Genomic DNA, 22500 nt, shown 5'->3' with positions numbered 1-22500 from the left:
TATAAAAATATTTTTGACATTAATTCCCTCACTTATTTATTTTTAAAATGTTTATTTCTTAATTTATCAGCTTCATATTTCATGAATTACATTTACTTTTTTTTGGTTCACACATCTAAAGATTTAAAAAATTTAAATTTCCATCATTTATATTTATTTTTAATATATATATATATATATATAAATATAATATATTTATTTTTAAATGAATTAAATTTCTATTCAATCTTACATGTTTGATACCACTGTTATTTTTAATTCTATTCTATTTACTCTATTTTTTTATTATTTTTTATTTGTTTTTAGGTTTCATTTTCATTCCTTGCTCAGATGCTTAGAGTTCATTTATAAATATCTTCCTAGAATCACTAGAATTGCCCACGTGCCATAAAAATAGAACCGTGTTACAAGTAAGGTGGAATGTCACATGATTTGGATGTGTGTGTGTGTGTGTGTGTGTATGTAGCTATCTCTCCGTACAGTTTCTCGATCTGCGATACGTCTTCCTTCCAGCCGTATCTCCACGGTGGTATCTTACGAACGGTCAAGACCCCCAAAACCTACCGCTTCGTACGTCAACCTCATTGATTTATTGGATTGACTTTCTGCCAGATGAAGAACTGAAAACAATTAGCAGTCTCTGTCTTTGTGTGTGTGTGTGTAGGAGACGTTGGAGCAACAGTTACACGACCCACAGCTCCTTATTCCCGACTTCAGTAAACCCGAGGTACGAGATAACGCTTAGTAAATATAGCGTAGTGTTTACGGGCTCCAGTGGTGCACACTGATGATGATGATGATGATGATGATGATGATGATGATGATGTTTCCCCATCAGGCACCGCTGCAGATCCACGCCACTATGATCGCTCTGGATGTGTTCAAGGAACAACACAGCAGATTGCCGAATCCAGGGTAATGATGATTTGTTTTATTTTATTTTATTGTGTTTTTTCCCACCAATGGCGTCATTTTTGTCTCTACTTTGTGTGTCTCTAGCTGTTGGCAGGATTCGGATCTCCTGCTGAAGATTACCGAGGAGGTCAACGGAACGCTTAAAAGCAAAGTGAGCTTCCATTTTTGTTTTCTTTTAGCTGAACCGTTTGATATGAACTCGAATAACCCTGGTGTGTATTTGTGTCTACACGCGGTCAGGTGAGCGCCAACCCATCTTTAGTGAGGGGCGTGTCCCGCTGTGCCAAAGGTTGTCTCTCTCCCCTGGCGGCTGCAGTGGGCGGTATCGCTAGTCAGGAAGTGCTGAAGGCTCTCACCGGAAAGTTCACGCCGCTACAACAGTGGGTAGGTCAAAGGCGATATGTAAAAGCCATTCGTCTCGGCTGTCTAATTCAGAGTTGGGATGCTGTAGCTTAGTGGTTAAGGTGTTGGACTACTGATCAGAAGGTTGTGAGTTCAAATCCCAGCTCCACCAAGCTGCTACCTGTATAAAATGAGAGAAATTGAGAACGTCTGCCAAATACCAGAAATGTAAATGAATAATTTTTTTTCCTCTGTGTGCAGTTTTATCTGGATGCCTTAGAAGTGGTCCAACCCCTCCAGTCACTTCCTGTTGAGGAGTTTGCCCCTAGGTGAGTCCCCCTAAAACTTAACAAGAATATCAGCCACCTGTGCAATATGGCAGTGAGGGTATTAGGCGAATTGTGATGGCTAGACCACTGGATTAGAGCATCTCCAAAACTGCAGCTCTTGTGGGGTGTTCCCGGTCTGCAGTGGTCAGTATCTATCAAAAGTGCTCCAAGGAAGGAACAGTGGTGAACCGGCGACAGGGTCATGGGCGGCCAAGGGTCATTGATGCACGTGGGGAGAGAAGGATGACCCGTGTGATCCGATCCAACAGACGAGCTACTGTTGCTCAAACTGCTGAAGAAGTTCTGATAGAAAGGTGTCAGAATACACAGTGCAGGACAGGCAGAGAGACAATTTTAGGCAGGCGGTCATAATGTTATGCCTGATCTGTGTATCTCAGGAGGGCATGACAGTGTGTCGTAAATTTGTAATCATGTCCATTCTTTCCTAATTCTATGAACTGTGTTCTTCAGAAAAGCTTATAACCATGTTAATCCGCCTTTGTGTGTGTGTGTTCAGGGGAGATCGATACGATGCTCTGAGGGCCTGTATCGGCGAATCGTTTTGTCTGGAGTTGCACAAGCTTCGAGTCTTTATGGTGAGCGAGTCAATGTGTAACAAACTGCACTAATTTACTCTGTGTTAGGAAAGCAGCTGGATTATTGAACCCCAGATCATTCTTCATCCTGATCAGTGTTAAAGGAGAAGGTGTTGACTGTGCAGAGCTGACAGATTCCTGACATTTTGCAAGTGTTGTATTGTGTAATGTGTGTGTGTGTGTGTGTGTGTGTTTCTCTCCCTCCCCCCCTGCAGGTGGGCTGTGGTGCTATAGGCTGTGAGATGTTGAAGAATTTTGCACTGCTCGGGGTGGGGTTGACCAGATGCTCAGGGGAGGTAGGGTCAAATGTCATCATTGGTGAAGTTGGGGTTGATATTGTGGTGTTAATGATTGTGGTTTGTTCTAGGTTTTCATCACTGATCCTGATCTTATAGAGAAGTCCAACCTCAACCGCCAGTTTCTCTTTAGACCTCATCATATACAGGTACTTCCTCCGTCTGTTCATTTATTCATTTTTAACATTATTTATTCTCAATTTTTGTATTTATTTATAAATGTTTTTTTTGTTTTTTTTTATGTTTCTTTCCTATTTTCGATGTATATTTTTTGTCAATAAATAAATATTAAAATAGTTTTACATTAATTCATTCTTCATTTTTAAATGTTTATTTCTTAATTTATCGGGGTTATTTTTTTTCATGAATTACATTTCCACTTATTTATTTATTTTTTGGTTCACAAATTTAAAGATTTGAAAGTTCAATTTCTATTACTTTTTTATTTTTAAATTTTGAATTGAATTTCCATTGAATCTTACATTTTTGAGATCACTGTTAATTCATTTATTTTGAATTATATTCTATTCATTCTATTTTTTAGTAGTAATATATTTTTACTTTGTTTTTTTTTTATTTTTTGTTTTATTTTTGTTTTTATTTGTTTTTAGGTTTCATTTTCATTCATTCATTTTATTTTTAATTTTTTTCTACTTTTTGTTTTCTTTAATTTGTCAGGTTTATTTGTTTATTTGGTTCACGCATTTAAAGACTCGAAAGATAAATTTCCTTAATTGTTTTAAAATTATTTTTAAAATAATTACATTTCCATTGAATCTTACATTTTTGAGATCATTGTTAAAAGTTATTTTTAATTCTATTCTATTTATCATATTTTTTAGTAATAATATATTTTTTTTCTCTATTGATTAATTTGTTCATTTGCTTTTTTATTTTTATTATAATTTTCTTCTTATTTTTGTTTTTATTTATTCATTTGTTTTTAGGTTTAATTTTCATTTATTTTTTTCTTTTTCTTTTTTACTTTAATTTGTATTTGTTTTAGCATTGCCTTTTTCTATCTCTTTTTGTAATCATTTATTTAATTATTTATCACCGTTTGTCATTATGATGTTATCATAAATACTGTCATTATTATATTATCATTTATTTTTAATGCTTTAATCGGTCAGTCTGTGTTATCTGACCCATCCACTTATCTCTGCGTAGAAGCCGAAAAGCATCACGGCGGCTGCGGTGACGTTAGAGATCAATCCCGAGCTGCACATAGACGCTGACCTGCACAAGGTGTGTCCTGCCACGGAGGACAAATTCAGCGACACTTTCTATTCACGTCTCAGTCTAGTGGTCACTGCGCTGGACAACGTGGAGGCTCGGAGATACGTGGACAGGTAAAAGTTTTCTCATATGAATCGATTAAAAAAAAAGTGTTGGCTAGCGACGGTGGTCCAGCATGACTCTGTGCGTCTTCACAGCCGATGCGTGTCCAATCAGAAAGCGTTACTGGACTCTGGGACCATGGGGACGAAAGGTCACACCGAGGTCATTGTGCCAAACCTAACAGAGTCCTATAACAGTCATGTAAGTGTGTGTGTGTGTGTGTGTGTAGATAAACTGAGTGTATGTGTGTGTTCAAGAGCTGAGAGTGAGTTTTATCTCTGTAGAGAGATCCACCAGAGGAGGAGATACCGTTCTGCACTCTGAAGTCTTTCCCTGCTGTGATCGAGCATACCATACAGTGGGCCAGGGACAAGGTCAGTCACACACACACACACACACTATATTTAACACTGCTCTATGATGACATTTTTATTTCGCCGTTTGTGCGAGTATTTCCACACGTTTCCTGAGGAAGCTGTCATTTACTTCCTGTTTAGTTCGAAAGTGCCTTCTCTCACAAGCCCTCCATGTACAACATGTTCTGGCAGACCCACGTGTCCACTCTAGATGTATTACAGGTAAGAGTCCAGCTCATATCCCTTACTCGATGCATGTGGATGTTGGTGTGTTCATCCGGTTACGGGTGTGTGTGTGTGTTTTGTAGAGGTTGAAAGCCGGGGAGAGCATGGACGGGGTGTTTCAAGTCATCAAGGTGTTGAGTTGCCGGCCCACGCGCTGGGAGCACTGCCTGGCCCTGGCTCGCCTCAAATTCGACAAATACTTCAAGAGAAAGGTACGTTTACGGTAACGCACCACTGAAACGGCGTGAACGCTACGTGAAAACGAGGCAGACTGACCCAGAGCTCACCTATCCACTCTTTATAACCACGATGAGCAGAACAGTATCTCGAGAGCTGAGGCGCAAATCGGGTCAGGCGCACATAAACGGCTGAACGAGTCCGTGCTTCAGACACGCCCCCTCGTAGGATTGTGACCAATCAAAATAGCATGTTAGCCGCACAGACACTTTTCATTTGTAGTCGAGTTTAGTGAGAGAGATTGATTACAGGTACCGATTTGAAAAAAAAAAGGTGTGTAATAACACGGTAATAAGCGCATGGGAACGCTACAGGATTGTGTTTATTACACGTTAATAACACACACTTGTCCTTTTCCCAGGCACTACAACTACTGCACTCATTTCCACTGGATACGCGACTGAAAGACGGCAGTAAGTCACGTTACAGACTGAATCATCTTCTCTTCAAGTGATTGATTTGTTTATATTTATTTTCTTTATCCTTTTGTCCTCCAGCTCTGTTCTGGCAGTCTCCTAAACGACCTCCATGTCCTATCGAGTTTGATCTCAAAGACCCCCGGTAAGTCCACGATTAACGACGGAGATCCGTTTAAAGCCGATTATTATTGTAAATATATACATGTTCTCGTGTCCTTCAGGCACTTGAAGTTCGTGGTCAGCACGGCTCGGCTGTTTGCAGGAATTTACAACGTCCCCTATTCAGAAAAGGTAAAGTACATGATATAGTGTGGTTTTGTTTCCACCCACATTTACAATTTCCATTCTCATTCTTTATTTGTTCTGACACCAAGAACCTCAGTTACGAGGCCGTGGCAAGCGTCTTGGCCGAAGTCGAGATTCCCGAGTACAAGCCGGCAGAGAAGGTTAGCTACCTCATACCTCATACCTTTATAACTACCGTTATAAATCCATCAGCTGCACTATTTCCTGTGCAGCTTGACTTCCTGTATGAGCGATTTTTCTAAAAGGTGTGATGTAAATAATCCCTGCTCCTGAAGGTGGGGGGAAAAAAGCTTACTCAGCAGTAATTCAGATATGTGTGTGTGTGTGTGTGTGTGTTGTAGCATATAGAAACAGATGAAACGGTTAAGAAGCCTGATCACTTGAAGTTGACGGTAAGCAGCGAGGAGGAACGGGAAGCCATATCACAGCTGGAGGAGGCCATCACATCTGGTTTTGTACCAGGTACATACAGATGTACACACACATATTATATTATAACACAATGAGGCGTATAACAACTACATAACACACCTCAGTCTATTGATGAAGGACGTCTGTACTTCCTCATGCCAATCAAATCCTCTCTCTGTCTGTCTCTCTCTCTGTCTCTCTGTCTCTTTCTGTGTGTGTGTCTCTCTCTCTCTCCTCTATAGAGAGCCTGCGTATGACGCCCTTGCTTTTTGAGAAAGACGATGACTCGAACGGTCATATGGATTTCGTGGAGTCGGCGTCAGCCCTGAGGGCCCACATGTACTCGATCGAAGCCGCCGATCGCCTTCAGACCAAACGCATCGCCGGGAAAATCATCCCCGCCATCGCCACGGCTACCGCTGCAGTCGCCGGATTGGTAAGGTCTACACACCGCATAGATCAGCCATAACATTATGACCAGGGCCAGGTGACGTAAATAAGACTGATGATCTCCTCATCATGGCACCTGTTAGTGGGTGGGATATATTAGACAGCAGGTGAACGTTTTGTCCTCAAAGTTGATGTGTTAGAAGCAGGAAAAATGAACAAGCGTAAGGATTTGAGCGAGTTTGACGAATTGTGACAGCTAGACCACTGGATCAGAGCATCTCCAAAACTGCAGCTCTTGTGGGGTGTTCCCGGTCTGCAGTGGTCAGTATCTATCAAACGTGTCCTGTAAGTTGTGAGGTGTTTTGGCAGCGTAAGGGGTGGGGGCAACACAATATTAGGCAGGTGGTCATAATGTTATGCCTGATCAGTGTACTTCTAACAGGAGGCTAACAAATCTATCTTAACTAAAAACCGCAAAATTTGTGGACACCAGATGTCTCCTGGCTGAGCAGCTACATTTCTGTGTCTTTAAGATGCTGACCTCTAAGACGTTGTATTTATTCTGAAATACCTGCAGGTGGCGTTGGAGCTGATCAAAGTCACAGGTGGCTATGGCTTCGAATCGTTCAAGAACTGCTTCTTCAACCTGGCCATCCCCGTCATGGTACTAACGGAGACGGCCCGGGTCAAACGGACACAGATCAGGTAGGAGAGAGAGAGAGAGAGAGATGCATGAACACAGTGATGCTCTGTTGAAGCTCCTATTCCTCATTCCTTCTCTCTTTCTCTCTCTCTCTCTCTCTCTCTCTCTCTCTCTGTCAGAGATGACATCTCCTTCTCCATCTGGGATCGCTGGACCATCGTTGGTCAGGAAGACTTCACCCTGTCCGAGTTCATCAGTGCGGTCAGGGTAGGTCATGATGTTATTTATTAGGTGACCTAGCTCAGGGTTACCGGACTCCTCTGGTGTAGGATGTCCTCTTTATGTCTCCTCCTCCAGTTTGTCTGTGCTGCTGTCCAGTAACCTCTGTGTTGTGTTGGTAGGAAAAGTACGGTATGGAGCCCACCATGGTGGTCCACGGAGTGAAGATGCTCTACGTCCCCATCATGCCTGGACACAACAAGAGACTCAAACTGACGTGAGACACCACTCTGATACACACACTGTATTGAAGACCTGAAATCTCACACTGAGATCTAATCACATCTCTCTCTCTCTCTCTCTCTCTATTTCTCTACCACCCCCCACCCCACCTCTCCCTCCCTCTCTCTCTCTCTCTCTCTCTCTCTCTCGTTATCCCCCCCCCTCTCTCCCCCTCATTCTCTCTCTCTCTCCCTCCCCATCACTTCCCCCCCCTTTCTTTACCCCCCCACTTTCTTGCCCTCCTTCTCTCTCTCTCTGTCTCTCTCTTTATTTCTCTCTCTCCCCCCCTCACTTTCTCTCTCTCCTTCTCTCTCTCTCTCTCTCTCTTTATTTCTCTCTCTCTCTTTATTTCTCTCTATCTCTCACCCTCCTTCACTTTCTCTCTCTCTCTCCCTCTCCCTCCCTTCCTCCCCCCTCTGTGTAGTATGCAGAAGCTGATCAAGCCTTCAGCGGACAGGAAGTACGTGGACCTCACCGTGTCTTTTGCGCCGGAGACGGATGGGGGCGAGGATCTGCCCGGTCCTCCTGTCCGTTATCACTTTAGACACGAGAGTGGCGAGAAGGCCTGACTGACCTCCCACCCAACACACACACACACACACACTCTGATAACACACCCTCCCTTATCTTCCCCTGTGGACCACTAGTGGAGTAGCACTTGATCAATCTGTACATAGTAAAACTTGTTTTTCTTTTTGTTTTCTACGGGTTCGTAATTTTATTGCATAGCTCCGTCTGTGCAGATGCCTTAAAAAAAAAATAAAAAAATATTGTGTGTCCACGCTGATGATGATGATGATGAAGATGGAGGTGATTATTATATATAATTGATCTCACAGTGTTTACACTCCTAACTTAAGGCTTATGATGGTTATTATTTTATTAGCGCAAGACACAGGGAAAGGGGGAGGGGCCAAACGGATCGCTTCCTTAATATGCAGATGGTGGGTGACGCCGTTATCGCGAGCGTTTCCCGTTCGCCCCGGACAGAGAGACGCGCGGCCGCGCTGGGCGATATGCAACCTCTGAAAGACTTCCCCGTACGTACGGAACGGATCGCTACACGTGGGCGTGACCCGCGCCGCGCTGCACTGTGACTCGAGTGGAGTGTGGAGTTCGCTCTCGTTCCATTCCTCACCGTTTTCACAAGGATACGCCTTTGGGAGAGGACGGAAGGATCCGGAAGAATCTCGGACACTCTGCCGCGAATTTCCAGCCTGCTGCTGCTGGGATATTATCATGTAGCACCTAGTCCTGAACAGGAAGTGAACAAGAGCGGGATTGTGTGTGTGTTCATTTACTTCCTCTCTAAAAAAAAAAAAAAACAGCAAAGTTCTCATTTTAAACAGAAGTCGTAACCGTGATGTCCTCTCTCTCTCTCTCTCTCTCTCTCTCTCACTCACTCACTCACTTAATCTCTCTCTCTCTTTTTATTTCTCTCTCACTTACTCTCTCTCTCTCTTTTTATTTGTCTCTCGCTCTCTCACTCACTCTCTCTTTTTTTATTTGTCTCTCTCTTTATTTCTCTCCTGCTCTCTCTGTTTCTCTCTCACTCTCTTGTCTCTCTCTTTATTTCTCTATCTTCTCTTTTTATTACTCTCTCTCTCTCTCTCTCTCTCTCTCACTCACTCACTCACTCACTTAATCTCTCTCTCTCTTTTTATTTCTCTCTCACTTACTCTCTCTCTCTCTTTTTATTTGTCTCTCGCTCTCTCACTCACTCTCTCTCTCTTTTTTTTATTTGTCTCTCTCTTTATTTCTCTCCTGCTCTCTCTGTTTCTCTCTCACTCTCTTGTCTCTCTCTTTATTTCTCTATCTTCTCTTTTTATTACTCTCTCTCTCTCTCTCTCTCTCTCTCACTCACTCACTCACTTAATCTCTCTCTCTCTCTCTTTATTTCTCTCTCACTTACTCTCTCTCTCTCTTTATTTGTCTCTCGCTCTCTCACTCACTCTCTCTTTTTTTTATTTGTCTCTCTCTCTTTATTTCTCTCCTGCTCTCTCTGTTTCTCTCTCACTCTCTTGTCTCTCTCTTTATTTCTCTATCTTCTCTTTTTATTACTCTCTCTCTCTCTCTCTCTCACTCACTCACTTAATCTCTCTCTCTCTCTCTTTATTTCTCTCTCACTTACTCTCTCTCTCTTTTTATTTGTCTCTCGCTCTCTCACTCACTCTCTCTTTTTTTTATTTGTCTCTCTCTCTTTATTTCTCTCCTGCTCTCTCTGTTTCTCTCTCACTCTCTTGTCTCTCTCTTTATTTCTCTATCTTCTCTTTTTATTACTCTCTCTCTCTCTCTCTCAGCAGAACTCGTAATCATGTCCTCTGTATTTGTGACTAACTCCATGTCCATCATTTCACAGCTGTACCCCCCCCCCACTGAGTTGAAGGTGTGATCAGTAATAAACTCCTCAGTCATGTAGTCTGTGGTTTGAGATCTTTAAGTGTTTTTGGTTCTTTAACAGACAGCCTTGGGGGGGTCCTGTGATGCCTTCCTCTTCAACAGTGTTTGTAAAGAGGGGTTACTCCAGTTAAAGGTCACCTCCCACAAGTCTCCGCCCACACAGCCACACCCACACTGGATGCTTGTTTTCCTGCACTGTCCTCAGGAGACTCCAGAGTGAACAGGAGTGCTGAAAGGGTTAAATGTGGAAATGTCCTGTAGGTTAATGTCCTGCTCCAGTCTTCACTTCCATTTATTCACATGAGAAACAATACAAACACCTCAACTAACACACACACCGCTCTGTCTTTCTTTCTTTCTTTCTTTCTTTCTTTCTTTTTCTTCTTTTCTTTTTCTTTTTCTTTTTCTTCTTTTCTTTCCTTCCTTCATTTTTCTTTCTTTTTGTTTTTTGTTTACTTCCTTCCTTTCTTTCCTTTTTACCTTTCCTTCCTTCATTCCTTCCTTTCTTTCCTTTTGACCTTTCCTTTCTTCCTTCCTTCCTCCAGACCTTTCCTTTTTCTTCCTTCCTTCCTCCAGACCTTTCCTTTTTCTTCCTTCCTTCCTCCAGACCTTTCCTTTTTCTTCCTTCCTTCCTCCAGACCTTTCCTTTTTCTTCCTTCCTTCCTCCAGACCTTTCTTTTCTTCCTTCCTTCCTCCAGACCTTTCCTTTTTCTTCCTTCCTTCCTCCAGACCTTTCTTTTCTTCCTTCCTTCCTCCAGACCTTTCTTTTCTTCCTTCCTTCCTCCAGACCTTTCTTTTCTTCCTTCCTTCCTCCAGACCTTTCTTTTCTTCCTTCCTTCCTCCAGACCTTTCTTTTCTTCCTTCCTTCCTCCAGACCTTTCTTTTCTTCCTTCCTTCCTCCAGACCTTTCCTTTCCTTTCCTTTCCTTCCTTCCTTCCTTCCTTCCTTCCTTCCTTCCTTCATTTTTCTTCCTTCCTTCCTTCCTTCCTTCCTTCATTTTTCTTTCTTTTTAGTCATCTTTCCTTCCTATTTACCTTTACTTCCTCCCTTCCTTCCTTCCTTCATTTTTCTTCCTTCCTTCCTTCCTTCCTTCATTTTTCTTTCTTTTTAGTCATCTTTCCTTCCTATTTACCTTTACTTCCTCCCTCCCTGCTTGTTTCTGTCCTCTAGCTCCTCTTTCCTGAGTCCTGGTGAAACGTTTCCTCTGACTGCTGCAGGTCCAGGAGAAGTTGTTGGAGTGAACTTGTTGCTTGAACACATCAGAGACAGGTGTGCTGGTGATGTCCAGCTGTTTATCAGCAGGTGTGCTGGTGATGTCCAGCTGTTTATTAGCCTGCAGTGCTGCAGGTTCTTCAGTGCTCACACACCTGATCTGCAGCGTTGATTTTGGTGTGTTGATGCGGAGGAACAATAAACTCTACAGGGCTGTGGTGTCTTCTGTTCCTAAACCGTATTGATGATCAAAGCACGCTAAAAATAGAGCTCTTCAAACACTTTGGTGTGTGTGTGTATGTGTGGATGGGTGTGTATGTGTGGGTGGGTGGGTGGGGTGTGTGTGTGTGTATGTGTGGGTGTGTGTGTGTATGTGTGGGTGGGTGTGTATGTGTATGTGTGGGTGGGGGGGTGTGTATGTGTTTGGGGGGGGTGTGTGTGTGTATGTGTGTGTGGGTGGGTGGGTGGGGGGGGGTGTAAGAGTGAGTCTGCAGGTTTTGCTTTTGGACAGACTTTTCCAGAGACTGAGACATGCTCTGATCAGACTTGTGTATTTCCTCCCTGGTCGCCTTGGTAACAAGCCCGCCCCTATTCACCCAGCTGTTGTGCACATCTGTAAAGCCAGAGGATTGTGTAAAACATGACCTATAGACATTGTTCCACATGTGTACAGTGTTTCATCAGCCACTCCAGAGCTGTAGAGATGCTGTAGGTAATGCAGGACCTTCCTTCTCCAGCAGGGGGCAGTGCAGGGCTTCTCACTTTAATCAGAAAAACACCACACGCTTTCTTTCTTTCTTTCTTTCTTTCTTTCTTTCTTTCTTTCTTTCTTTCTTTCCTGTTTTTACTTTTTTAAAACATTTTTTTTCTTTTCCTCATGTTTTTTCTTTCTTTTTCTTCTTTTTTTTTACTTGCTCTGTAAGTTGCCTATTTATTCAATTTATACCCTTTCCTTTCCTTTCCTTTCCTTTCCTTTCGCAGGTGATCTTTTCCTTCTCTGTCCATGTTGTTAAACAGCTGGAGTATGTATGTAAATAAGATAAGAGATCATTCTATCAGGAATTACATCACAAAGCTTCATATTTCTAATAAATGCTCAGTCTGTCTTCTGTCTCAGTCAGAGAACCTCCATCTCAGTCTGTCTTCTGTCTCAGTCAGAGAACCTCCATCTCAGTCTGTCTTCTGTCTCAGTCAGAGAACCTCCATCTCAGTCTGTCTCCTGTCTCAGTCAGAGAACCTCCATCTCAGTCTGTCTCCTGTCTCAGTCAGAGAACCTCCATCTCAGTCTGTCTCCTGTCTCAGTCAGAGAACCTCCATCTCAGTCTGTCTCCTGTCTCAGTCAGAGAACCTCCATCTCAGTCTGTCTCCTGTCTCCGTCAGAGAACCTCCATCTCAGTCTGTCTTCTGTCTCAGTCAGAGAACCTCCATCTCAGTCTGTCTTCTGTCTCAGTCAGAGAACCTCCATCTCAGTCTGTCTCCTGTCTCAGTCAGAGAACCTCCATCTCAGTCTGTCTCCTGTCTCAGTCAGAGAACCTCCATCTCAGTCTGTCTCCTGTCTCAGTCAGAGAACCTCCATCTCAGTCTGTCTCCTGTCTCAGTCAGAGAACCTCCATCTCAGTCTGTCTCCTGTCTCAGTCAGAGAACCTCCATCTCAGTCTGTCTCCTGTCTTGGTCAGAGAACCTCCATCTCAGTCAGAGAACCTCCATCTCAGTCTGTCTTCTGTCTCAGTCAGAGAACCTCCATCTCAGTCTCTCGGTCAGAGAACCTCCATCTCAGTCTGTCTCCTGTCTCAGTCAGAGAACCTCCATCTCAGTCTGTCTCCTGTCTCAGTCAGAGAACCTCCATCTCAGTCTGTCTCCTGTCTCAGTCAGAGAACCTCCATCTCAGTCTGTCTCCTGTCTCAGTCAGAGAACCTCCATCTCAGTCTGTCTCCTGTCTCAGTCAGAGAACCTCCATCTCAGTCTGTCTTCTGTCTCGGTCAGAGAACCTCCATCTCAGTCTGTCTCCTGTCTCGGTCAGAGAACCTCCATCTCAGTCTGTCTCCTGTCTCGGTCAGAGAACCTCCATCTCAGTCTGTCTCCTGTCTCGGTCAGAGAACCTCCATCTCAGTCTGTCTCGGTCAGAGAACCTCCATCTCAGTCTGTCTCCTGTCTCAGTCAGAGAACCTCCATCTCACACACCTGACACGCCCCCTCATCACCTGTCCACTCGCACACCAGTACCGGTGACCTGACACGCCCCCGCATCACCTGTCCACTCGCACACCAGTACCGGTGACCTGACACGCCCCCGCATCACCTGTCCACTCGCACACCAGTACCGGTGACCTGACACGCCCCCGCATCACCTGTCCACTCGCACACCAGTACCGGTGACCTGACACGCCCCCGCATCACCTGTCCACTCGCACACCAGTACCGGTGACCTGACACGCCCCCGCATCACCTGTCCACTCGCACACCCGTACCGGTGACCTGACACGCCCCCGCATCACCTGTCCACTCGCACACCCGTACCGGTGACCTGACACGCCCCCGCATCACCTGTCCACTCGCACACCCGTACCGGTGACCTGACACTTTATATTTTACCTCTCTTTGTTTTTTTTTTGTTCGCTTTTTTTTGCGATTTTTTTCTATTAAAGTTCTTATTGTTCATTTCTAGCTTTTCCTACTATATAGTTCTCTTTGTTTTTTTTTATTTTATTATCATTATTTTTTAAAGAATTAAGGCAAATTATATATGTTTGCTATATATATATATATAACAGTGCAGGAATTTAATTATGTGTGAACTGAACTTAGCGTGTAGCAGTCTAGGGTCAGAGGTCAGGGGTCTCTCTCTCTTTCTCTCTCTCTCTCTCTCACACACACACACACACACACACACTGACCCCCAGCTGTGAGCAGGCTGTGAGCAGGCCAGACGGGGCAAGAGTTAAAAAGTTAAAAGGAGCCCAGATGGTTAATATCATCACATCACCCCCTCCTCCTCCTCCTCTACAGGAACAGACGTGGCTCAGCTCTATTTCAACACCCCCCCAGCACCCCCCCCCCCCAACACATATACACACACACACACTTAACCCTGAATCATCCTGTTCGTTCACTCAGCTTTATCACCCAAGTTCTGATACGTTTCTCTGTCCTACTTTAAACATTTTCTGGACTGAAGTGGACTCGAGATTGGTCATATATTTCACAAAACAAAACAAACAAACCCGGACTAGTAGTTTCAAGAGGTTGATGTTTGCTGAAAGCTAACAGTTCTGCACATTTGCCTCTGTTTATTTTCTTACCCTTGCTTTTGGGGTGCGTCCCAATTCGAGCTCCACTGACGTCTGGTATAGAGGGATATAAAAGGTTGTTGGGATGAGAAAGAGAAAAGAAAAGGGGGAACTAGAGCTACTAGAAGATTTGACACTACTGGCATCACTGGATAGTTTGATGGTGAGTGGATAAATATTCAAAATAATCTGATTTATGTGCTTACACTATGTTGGCAAAAGTTCTGGAACATCATGAATGTAATATGGAGTTGTCCCGCCCCTTTACAGCTATAACTCTTCTCTTCAGGATTTCCACAAGGTTTAGGAGTGTGTTTCCTCTAGAAGTGCAGTTGTGAGGTCAGGCACTGATGTTGGACGAGAAGGTCTGGCTCACAGCCTCCACTCTAATTCATCCCAAAAGTGTTCTATCAGGTTGAGGTCAGGACTCTGAAACACCAAACTCACTCATCCATGTCTTTATGGACCTTGCTTTGGTCACTGGTGTGCAGTCATGTTGGAACAGGAAGGGGTCATCCCCAAACTGTTCCCACAAAGTTGGGAGCATGAAATTGTCCAAAATGTCTTGGTATGAAGCTGAAGCATTAAGAGTTCCTTTCACTGGAACTAAGGGGCCGAACCCCAACCCCTGAAAAACAACACCTGAATTCAATGATCTGGAGGGGTGTCCCAATACTTTTTGGCAATATAGTGTATATAATGTGATTAAGAGTCTAAGCTAAATCAGTCAGTAACCAGGTTAACTTAGTAGTTAATTCAATACTATAAGGTAAGTTTCCTTCCAGCTCCATGATAATCAAGATAAAGATGAAGATTTATTATTATTATTAATATTAATATTAATATTAATATTAATATCAGCTCAGAGGAAACACCAGGTCGAATTGAGACACACCCCTCGGTGTCTCTCTCTCTCTCTCTCTCTCTGGGAAAAAAAAGAAAAAAGGAATGGGGGGGGGTGAGCGCTTCCTGTTGGCTCGCGCCCTGATTGGCGCGCGCTCTTCCTGCACGACATCTGGAAGGGAGGAGAGACAGAAAAGGAGAGAGAGAGAAACGAAGAGCTAGAACTAAAGGAAGGATAAGGAGCAGAGAACGAGTGTTACCGACTTCTGAGGTAAGCGTTAGGAATCTATCTATCTGGTATGTTTTGGAGCGATTGAATAACGGAAACTTCTGGAAAGATTTTTTATTTCGCCCTTGAGAGAGAGAGAGAGAGAGAGAGAGAGAGAGAGAGCGCGTGCGTGCGAGCGCGAGCGCGAGCGTGCGACGAGCACGGACCCCCCCCTCGACTGTTTTGTATTTATGATTCGTGTCATTTTTATATGAATAACGTAACGACGGGTTTTATTTTATTTTATTTTAATAGCGTCATGCTGACCTTAAAGATTTGTGTCTGCAAGAAAAATTAAATAAATAAATAAGTCGGGGGGGGAAAAAATTCCAGTGTTTTTAGCTTTCAGTGAAGCCTTTAGCCCCCTCCTCAGGTTGGGCCAAAGCCAGTGCAACATATTTAACATCCATATGCCCTTATATAGATATAGATATGATATTATTATTATTATTATTATTATTATTATTATATTGCACGCAGCTGTATTGTCGCGTGCATTCGCCAAATGCGCACGCGACTTAGAGAGAGATCCAGAGATCTTAACCACATCGCCTAGTTATAATGCGGCACCGCCATGACAGACTTATCTAGCCAAGGTTTCTGGATTTAGAAAACAACTCATATATTTATATATTCCGTTAAATTGCTTCCAGACTGAGCAGAAACGCCAGCACGGGCCCATACTGGAGGGTTTGGTTTGTTCCCCTGTTTCAGCCTCGTGTTTACGTGAGCGCTGGGAATGTAAATGTCTCCCCGGAGCTCGATTCTGATTGGCTAATGGCCAGTCGGGGAGCTGATTAATATTCATGAGGCTCTCTAAACCCTTACATGTGTCGAGTGGCTTGAGCGTCACCACAGGGATGAGTGTGTGGCTTCGTGGGTGTGGGATTTTTTTAAAAATGTATTTATTTTATTATTTTTCAAGCCCAAAAACGTGTGTGTGTGTGTGTGTGTGTGAGAGAGAGGATTGACCAGTGTGTGGTCATGTAGTTGACCTGTGAAGTTGTTTTATGATGATCTTGAGGAGCTGAAAATCACTGTGTGTGTGTGTGTGTGTGTGTTGTTGGGAAGAGTTCCCCCACTTCCTGAAGTAACACCACAACATTTATGTCAATGATTTGATTAAATTAATTAACTAAAACCAATCACAATCCTGTTTCTATTTACATGTAACGTTTAGCCACGCCTACATCGTGTAGTCATGCCTCATGTCTGTTATGTTCTAAACGTTTTCCAAGACTCCATTTTTTTTTATAAATGATGAATCGCCTCGTCGCAGGAAAGCCGTATCAACGATTACACGTTAAAATAAAATAAATAAAAGTGATTAATTCAGTTGCTGTGAAACTGGAGCTTCCTTATTAGATCATCAATCAAAACCGATCAGAACTGATGATTTGGGAATGCTAAGAAAGAATGAAAGAAAATGACGCACCAATTTTAAAGTATCTGAGGCATTGTGTAATGTGCGTACCACAGACTTTCCCCTCTTAATTAACTAACAAGCCATTAACTAACAATTTTTGGTCTACTGTGAAGACCGTAAATAAAAGAGAAGAGTCGCGTCAGGGATTTTCACGATGCTACGGTTTGGGCTAGGTGACAAAGTTCAGCTCAAAGCTGATCAATCACACAATCATTAAAGGCTAATGGATTACACACTTGTGGGATGATGATTGCCTTTTTGGCACGGCGTGTGATAAATAACATCTGCGTACAGGAAAAGGCTTATTAATGTTAAGTAGCTGGTACGAGATGGGATGCACATGGAGAGAGCGATAATACTCAGACAGCCTGGGATTGATATTAACGGACCAAAAACCTGCTGAGGAAACATTCCCCACGCCGCTACACCACCTCCACCAAGCTGACGTAGCTGAAATAAGACAACGTTTCTCCAGGATCCTGGACTGTTGAAACCAAGCAGGTTGAGTTCATGGGATTCGTGCTGTTGGAGCTGCGTGCTTCATCATTCAGCAGACCAAGCTACGTTCTTCCAGTCTTCATCTGCAGCCTTGGTAGCTGAACATCATGAGATCTTTTGCCTCGATGTGTAGTGCATCCTGAGCTCAAATTCTCCTTTCATCTCTCTCATCAACCAAACGTTTCTGTCTACATGTAAAAAAATGTCCCGATGGCCGATGTGAACGTTACCTGAAGCTGCCGCATGATTTTATGGCTTGTTCTGCTGCCACTTGATTGGCTGATGATCTAAACACAGCTACATTTCAGGATCAGGTCTGGAGATGATCAGTTCACCAGATTGGTGGATGGACACACACCGCCTTTTTACAGGATGGTGTCCTGTTAAAATGGCAATGGATTAATAAGACATTCAAGGATGTTTTCGGAGACTTTTGTTCAACGTACGGTGAAATTCTCACACGGCTCGATCAAAGTCTGATGCCGTTCCACAGGAGCGTCATCCTTGACCGACCATGACCCTGTTGCCGGTTCACCACTGTTCCTTCTGTGGACCACTTTGGATAGGTACTGACCACTGCAGACCGGGAACACCCCACAAGAGCTGCAGTTTTGGAGATGCTCTGATCCAGTCGTCTGTCCGCCATCACAATTCAGCCCTTGGTCAAACTCGCTCAAATCCTTATGCTTGTCCATTTTTCCTGTTTCTAACATCAACTTTAAGGACCAAATCTTCACATGAATCATCCTTTTGATATCTGAGCTGAACTTTTCATTCCCATTACTGTATAAATAGTCCAAATCCCCTGCATTCTTTTCTAGAAGAGCAAGCATCTCTCGGGATTAGTAGTTTGTCGGCTTACGGTTAATCGGTTACTGTTTATCGTCCGCTTCATGCCGGACAGTGTGGTCGGGGTGGGGGGGTTGGCCCGAATCTCCACCAGGAAACGGTGTTTACAGTAGAACTTTAGCCGAGCGAGTGCGCTTCGGTGTGTTAGCCGTGTGACGGTGGAAAATGTGGCCGATCTGCTAAGCGCATAAGATCATAAGCCACTTCAAACAGTGATCTTTTCAGCAGATGGACGAGTCGATCGTCCACACAGGGGAAAGTACCGAGTCTACACATTACTGACCTTCTAATCCTTTGTTATGATAAACATAGCAGACAGGAAGCCCCAAATTGTTTTAATCAATCTTTTTAAATTATTATTAATAATTATGATTTTCTTTTAATTGTATTTTGTAGCTCCTGAGCGGTCAGACGTTCAAGAAGAGACTCGTGTTCTTTGTTTAGTAACTCAACCCACAGATAACTGGCAATCGGCGCAAGTCTCCGTGTTCCCGCATCCCATTTTAGCTCGGGGACATGATGTCATCGCTAACAGCGGCAACGACCTCTAAAGTTATGCTGTGTGTGTGTGTGTGTTCATTCCAGAGTCCCCCGTCTCGCAGTTTAAGGGTCTGGAGTTGCTGACTTGGGGGGGAAAATGTGAGTCATTGAGAGAGTGTGTGTGTGTGTGTGTGTTGACTGCAGTGTTTTGGAAGATCTGCACCAGTAGTTAATCTGTTCCTGACACAGTATTAATCAGTAGCAATTAGACCTGCACACACACACACACACACACACACACGTTTATGAATATGTATATATATATATATATATACAGTATTTGAATGATGTTTACATGACAAACACGTCTCCTGTATCGTCTCACTGAGCCTGCATTCCAGCGCACACACACACACACGTCCCCACAGAGGGGCGTACGTACTTCAGTGACAGGGATAAGAGGAGGAGTGTGTAGAATGATGAAGATCCAGAAGACCGTCGCTGAGATGAATCCTGCATTCACTTCCTGCTTCCTCAGCCTTCTGATATAGTTCACGTTTTTTTAAATGTCTACTGCCACCACGGTCTAGTCCTGACCTGCCTTTTGTGGGTGTTCTGATAGTCTTCACCGGCTCTTGTAGGATCGGATCGGATCAGACGGCTCAGCCTTCACTCCCGTCACTGAGCCTTGTGCATCCATGACCCTGTTGCTGGGTCAGGGAATGTCCTTCTTTGGATCACCGTGTACCAGGAACACCCGGAGTACCGGGTAGCTGAAGTGGTTAAGGCTCTGGGTCCTTGACACCACCAAGCTGCCACTGTTGGGCCCGTGAGTGAGGCCCTTAACCCTCCCTGCTCCATGGCTGACCCTTGCTCTGACCCCAACCCCCCTAAGGATGGGATATGCAAAGAAAGAATTTTACTGTGCTGTAATGTATATGTGACAAAGACAACTTAACCATCACAATTTGTCAAAGTCACACAGATTCATTTTTCCTGCTTCCAACACACTTTGCCCTAGCTGCCTAATTTGCCACACCCCTTGACAGGTGCCACTGTAATGAGAATGTCAACATTATTCACTTACATTTATGTTTCAGGCTTTTGGTAGATGCCCTTATCCAGAGTGACTCATTTGATATCATTTTATACAACAGTGGCAGCTTGTTGGACCTGGGGATCGAACTCACAACCTTCCGATTTGTAATACAACACCTTGATCACTAAGCTACCACATCCCACTTGTTTCCCACCCTGGTGCACCCTGGTACACCCTGGTTCCACCCTTGTACCCCCTGGTTCCACCCTTGTACCCCCCTGGTACATTCTGGTACCCCTTGGTACACCCTGGTATCCCCTGGTACTCCCCTTGGTACACCCTGGTACTCCCCTGGTACACCTTGGTACACCCTGGTACACCTTGGTACCACCTTGGTACACCCTGGTACAACCCTGGTTACACCCTGGTTCCCCCCTCGTACACTCTGGTACATCCTGGTACCCTTTTGTACACCCTTGTACCTCATGGTACCCTCGTGGTACACACTGGTACCTCTCTGGTACATTCACTTCACCCTGGTTTTACTGTTATGTCTGATCTGTGTATGTGTGTGTGTGTGTGTGTGTGTGTGTGTATGGGTACTAGTGTTTTTTTCTGGCAGCTTGTCCTCACATCTGAGTACTGCAGTATATATATTTAGTATCTCGTCCACGGCGTGTCGTGTTTGTTGCTCTGGTGTCCAGTGAAGCTCAGGGTCAGAGACTCAGACACGTCTCCAGGACATGTGGAGGCTTTTCTTCTTTTGTAGGTCACATCATAACAAAAAGCCAGAGCAGGACACAGGGCCATGTACAAGGAACAACCAGTCACATGCTGTCCTAGTGTACTGTCTAGTGTGTGTGTGTGTGTGTGTGTGTGTGTGAGATACAGAGAGAGACTGTGAGACTGTCACACTGTGCTCATCTGATCAACTGCTGCTTCTGGCTTGACTCAGGGTTGGGAAAGTGCTGTTTCATCCCCTACTCTCTGTGTGTGTGTGTGTGTGTGTGTGTGTGAGAGAGAGAGAGTGAGAATGAGAGCCTGCTTTCGGTTTTTCTTACTAGCAATAGGAGAACTGTACTGTTTTATTGAATGCCTGCATAATCTATCTAAAGTGTGTGTGTGTGTGTGTGTGTGAATGGTTGAGCAAGAAGAAAACACACATATTTACTTTGTGCTTATTCAGTCTACTGTAACTGTGAGTTCACCAGATTTAAGCTGCTGACCTCACATCCTGTTTCCTGTCTCTCTCTCTCTCTCTCTCTCTCTCTCTCTGTCTCTCCTTGGATGACCTCTTTATTCTGTAAATAATTGACCTGACTCTGTGTTTGTCCCCCCACCACCACCACCACCACCATCACCCTATCAACCGTGAAGCTCTGATGCTCGCTCTCTCTCTCTCTCTCTCTCTCTCTCTCTCTCTCTCTCTCTCTCTTGCGCGCACACACACACTCACACTGCTGTCTCTCAGACTGCATCTGCTTGAATATCATTTTTGCAGCACCATCATTTTAATGTGTGTGTGTGTTTCACAGCTGTCAGATGTGCTGGATGTTTATGATAATTTTTCATGGCTCAGAGATGACTGCGTGTGTGTGTGTGTGTGTGTGTGTGTGTGTGTGTGACTGAATCAGGGGTAATACATATTCATGTCTCTCAGAGGCAGTGAGGGTTTGACAGTAAAGTGTACAGGTCCAGCTCTCTGTAGATCCAGATCCAGCTCTTCATCCTGGTAGATCTGTAGAGTTATTTCACACAGGAGTTCCTCACAGCAGATATTTTATTATTTTTGGGGAAAGAATGATGGCTGTGTGAGAAAGTACATAAGTCACACCATGACAAGTGTGTGCGTGTGTGTGTGCGTGCGTGTGTGTGTGTGTGCGTGCGTGTGTGTGCGCGCGTGTGTGTGTGCGCGTGTGTGTGTGTGTGTGCGTGTGTGTGCGTGCGTGCGTGTGTGCGTGTGCGTGTGCGTGTGCGTGCGTGCGTGCGTGTGAGTGCGTGCGTGCGTGCGTGTGTGTGCGTGCGCGTGTGTGTGTGTGTGTGTGTGTGCGTGCGTGTGTGTGCGCGCGTGCGTGTGTGTGTGCGTGCGTGTGTGCGTGCGTGTGTGTGTGTGCGTGTGTGTGCGCGTGTGTTTCTTTTGTGAAAGAAAAAAGTTTGCTCTCGACGTCCTCATCCTGACACTTTTAATAGAACTGACGTATTTCCAGCACAAACGCATTCTTCCTTCCTCTCTCTCTCCCTCCCTCTCTCTCCCTCTCTCCAACATATCTATCTATCTATCTATCTATCTATCTATCTATCTATCTATCTATCTATCTATCTATCTATCTATCTATCTGTCTGTCTGTCTGTCTATTTCTCTCTCTCTCTCTCTCTCTCTCTCTCCCTCTCTCCAACATATCTATCTATCTATCTATCTGTCTGTCTGTCTGTCTATTTCTCTCTCTCTCTCTCTCTCCCTCTCTCCAACATATCTATCTATCTATCTATCTATCTATCTATCTATCTATCTATCTATCTGTCTGTCTGTCTGTCTGTCTGTCTATTTCTCTCTCTCTCTCTCTCTCTCTCTCCCTCTCTCCAACATATCTATCTATCTATCTATCTATCTATCTATCTATCTATCTATCTATCTATCTATCTATCTGTCTGTCTGTCTGTCTGTCTGTCTGTCTGTCTGTCTGTCTGTCTGTCTGTCTGTCTATTTCTCTCTCTCTCTCTCTCTCTCTCTCTCTCTCTCTCCAGGTTTGCTTTAATCGCTCACTTTTTCAGCCCAAGCTGATGAAACAAACCCACAAACAAATATACAAGAACAATGACGGTGTTGATGTGTACTGTACATTAGTATTCCTTCCTTGTATTGCACCTCCTGTGTGTGTGTGTGTGTGTGT

The 22500-nt window shown here is 44.1% G+C and overlaps 2 protein-coding genes across 6 annotated transcripts in view; both read left to right on the top strand.

Moving 5' to 3' along the window:
- Positions 1–9429, top strand: part of uba6 (ubiquitin like modifier activating enzyme 6) — a 16096-nt gene extending 6667 nt beyond the window's left edge. Inside the window, exons 10-33 of the mRNA XM_058384721.1 lie at positions 467–570; positions 665–727; positions 839–915; positions 1000–1066; positions 1156–1299; positions 1519–1586; positions 2104–2182; positions 2398–2478; positions 2550–2627; positions 3649–3830; positions 3915–4020; positions 4104–4193; positions 4317–4397; positions 4484–4612; positions 4999–5050; positions 5135–5198; positions 5278–5347; positions 5431–5502; positions 5704–5824; positions 6016–6209; positions 6741–6868; positions 6986–7073; positions 7208–7302; positions 7732–9429. Coding sequence (XP_058240704.1) covers positions 467–570; positions 665–727; positions 839–915; positions 1000–1066; positions 1156–1299; positions 1519–1586; positions 2104–2182; positions 2398–2478; positions 2550–2627; positions 3649–3830; positions 3915–4020; positions 4104–4193; positions 4317–4397; positions 4484–4612; positions 4999–5050; positions 5135–5198; positions 5278–5347; positions 5431–5502; positions 5704–5824; positions 6016–6209; positions 6741–6868; positions 6986–7073; positions 7208–7302; positions 7732–7876 — 2378 coding nt within the window. The 3' untranslated portion in view covers positions 7877–9429. The remainder of the gene's footprint in view (positions 1–466; positions 571–664; positions 728–838; positions 916–999; positions 1067–1155; positions 1300–1518; positions 1587–2103; positions 2183–2397; positions 2479–2549; positions 2628–3648; positions 3831–3914; positions 4021–4103; positions 4194–4316; positions 4398–4483; positions 4613–4998; positions 5051–5134; positions 5199–5277; positions 5348–5430; positions 5503–5703; positions 5825–6015; positions 6210–6740; positions 6869–6985; positions 7074–7207; positions 7303–7731) is intronic.
- Positions 9430–15191: 5762 nt separating this feature from the next.
- apbb2b (amyloid beta (A4) precursor protein-binding, family B, member 2b) overlaps positions 15192–22500 on the top strand; it is a 47858-nt gene continuing 40549 nt past the window's right edge. For 3 of the 5 annotated variants that reach the window (XM_058384727.1, XM_058384726.1, XM_058384722.1), the window contains exon 1: positions 15192–15320. The gene's annotated coding sequence lies outside the window, so the exon portion shown is untranslated. Of the gene's footprint in view, positions 15321–18698; positions 18730–22500 lie in introns of those variants that run through there. The other 2 variants (XM_058384725.1, XM_058384724.1) reach the window with 2 other exon arrangements.

Source organism: Hemibagrus wyckioides, linkage group LG29 (assembly GCF_019097595.1).
Source record: "Hemibagrus wyckioides isolate EC202008001 linkage group LG29, SWU_Hwy_1.0, whole genome shotgun sequence".
Classification (NCBI taxonomy): Eukaryota; Metazoa; Chordata; class Actinopteri; order Siluriformes; family Bagridae; genus Hemibagrus; species Hemibagrus wyckioides.
This window is presented reverse-complemented; position numbering and strand designations above follow the sequence as displayed.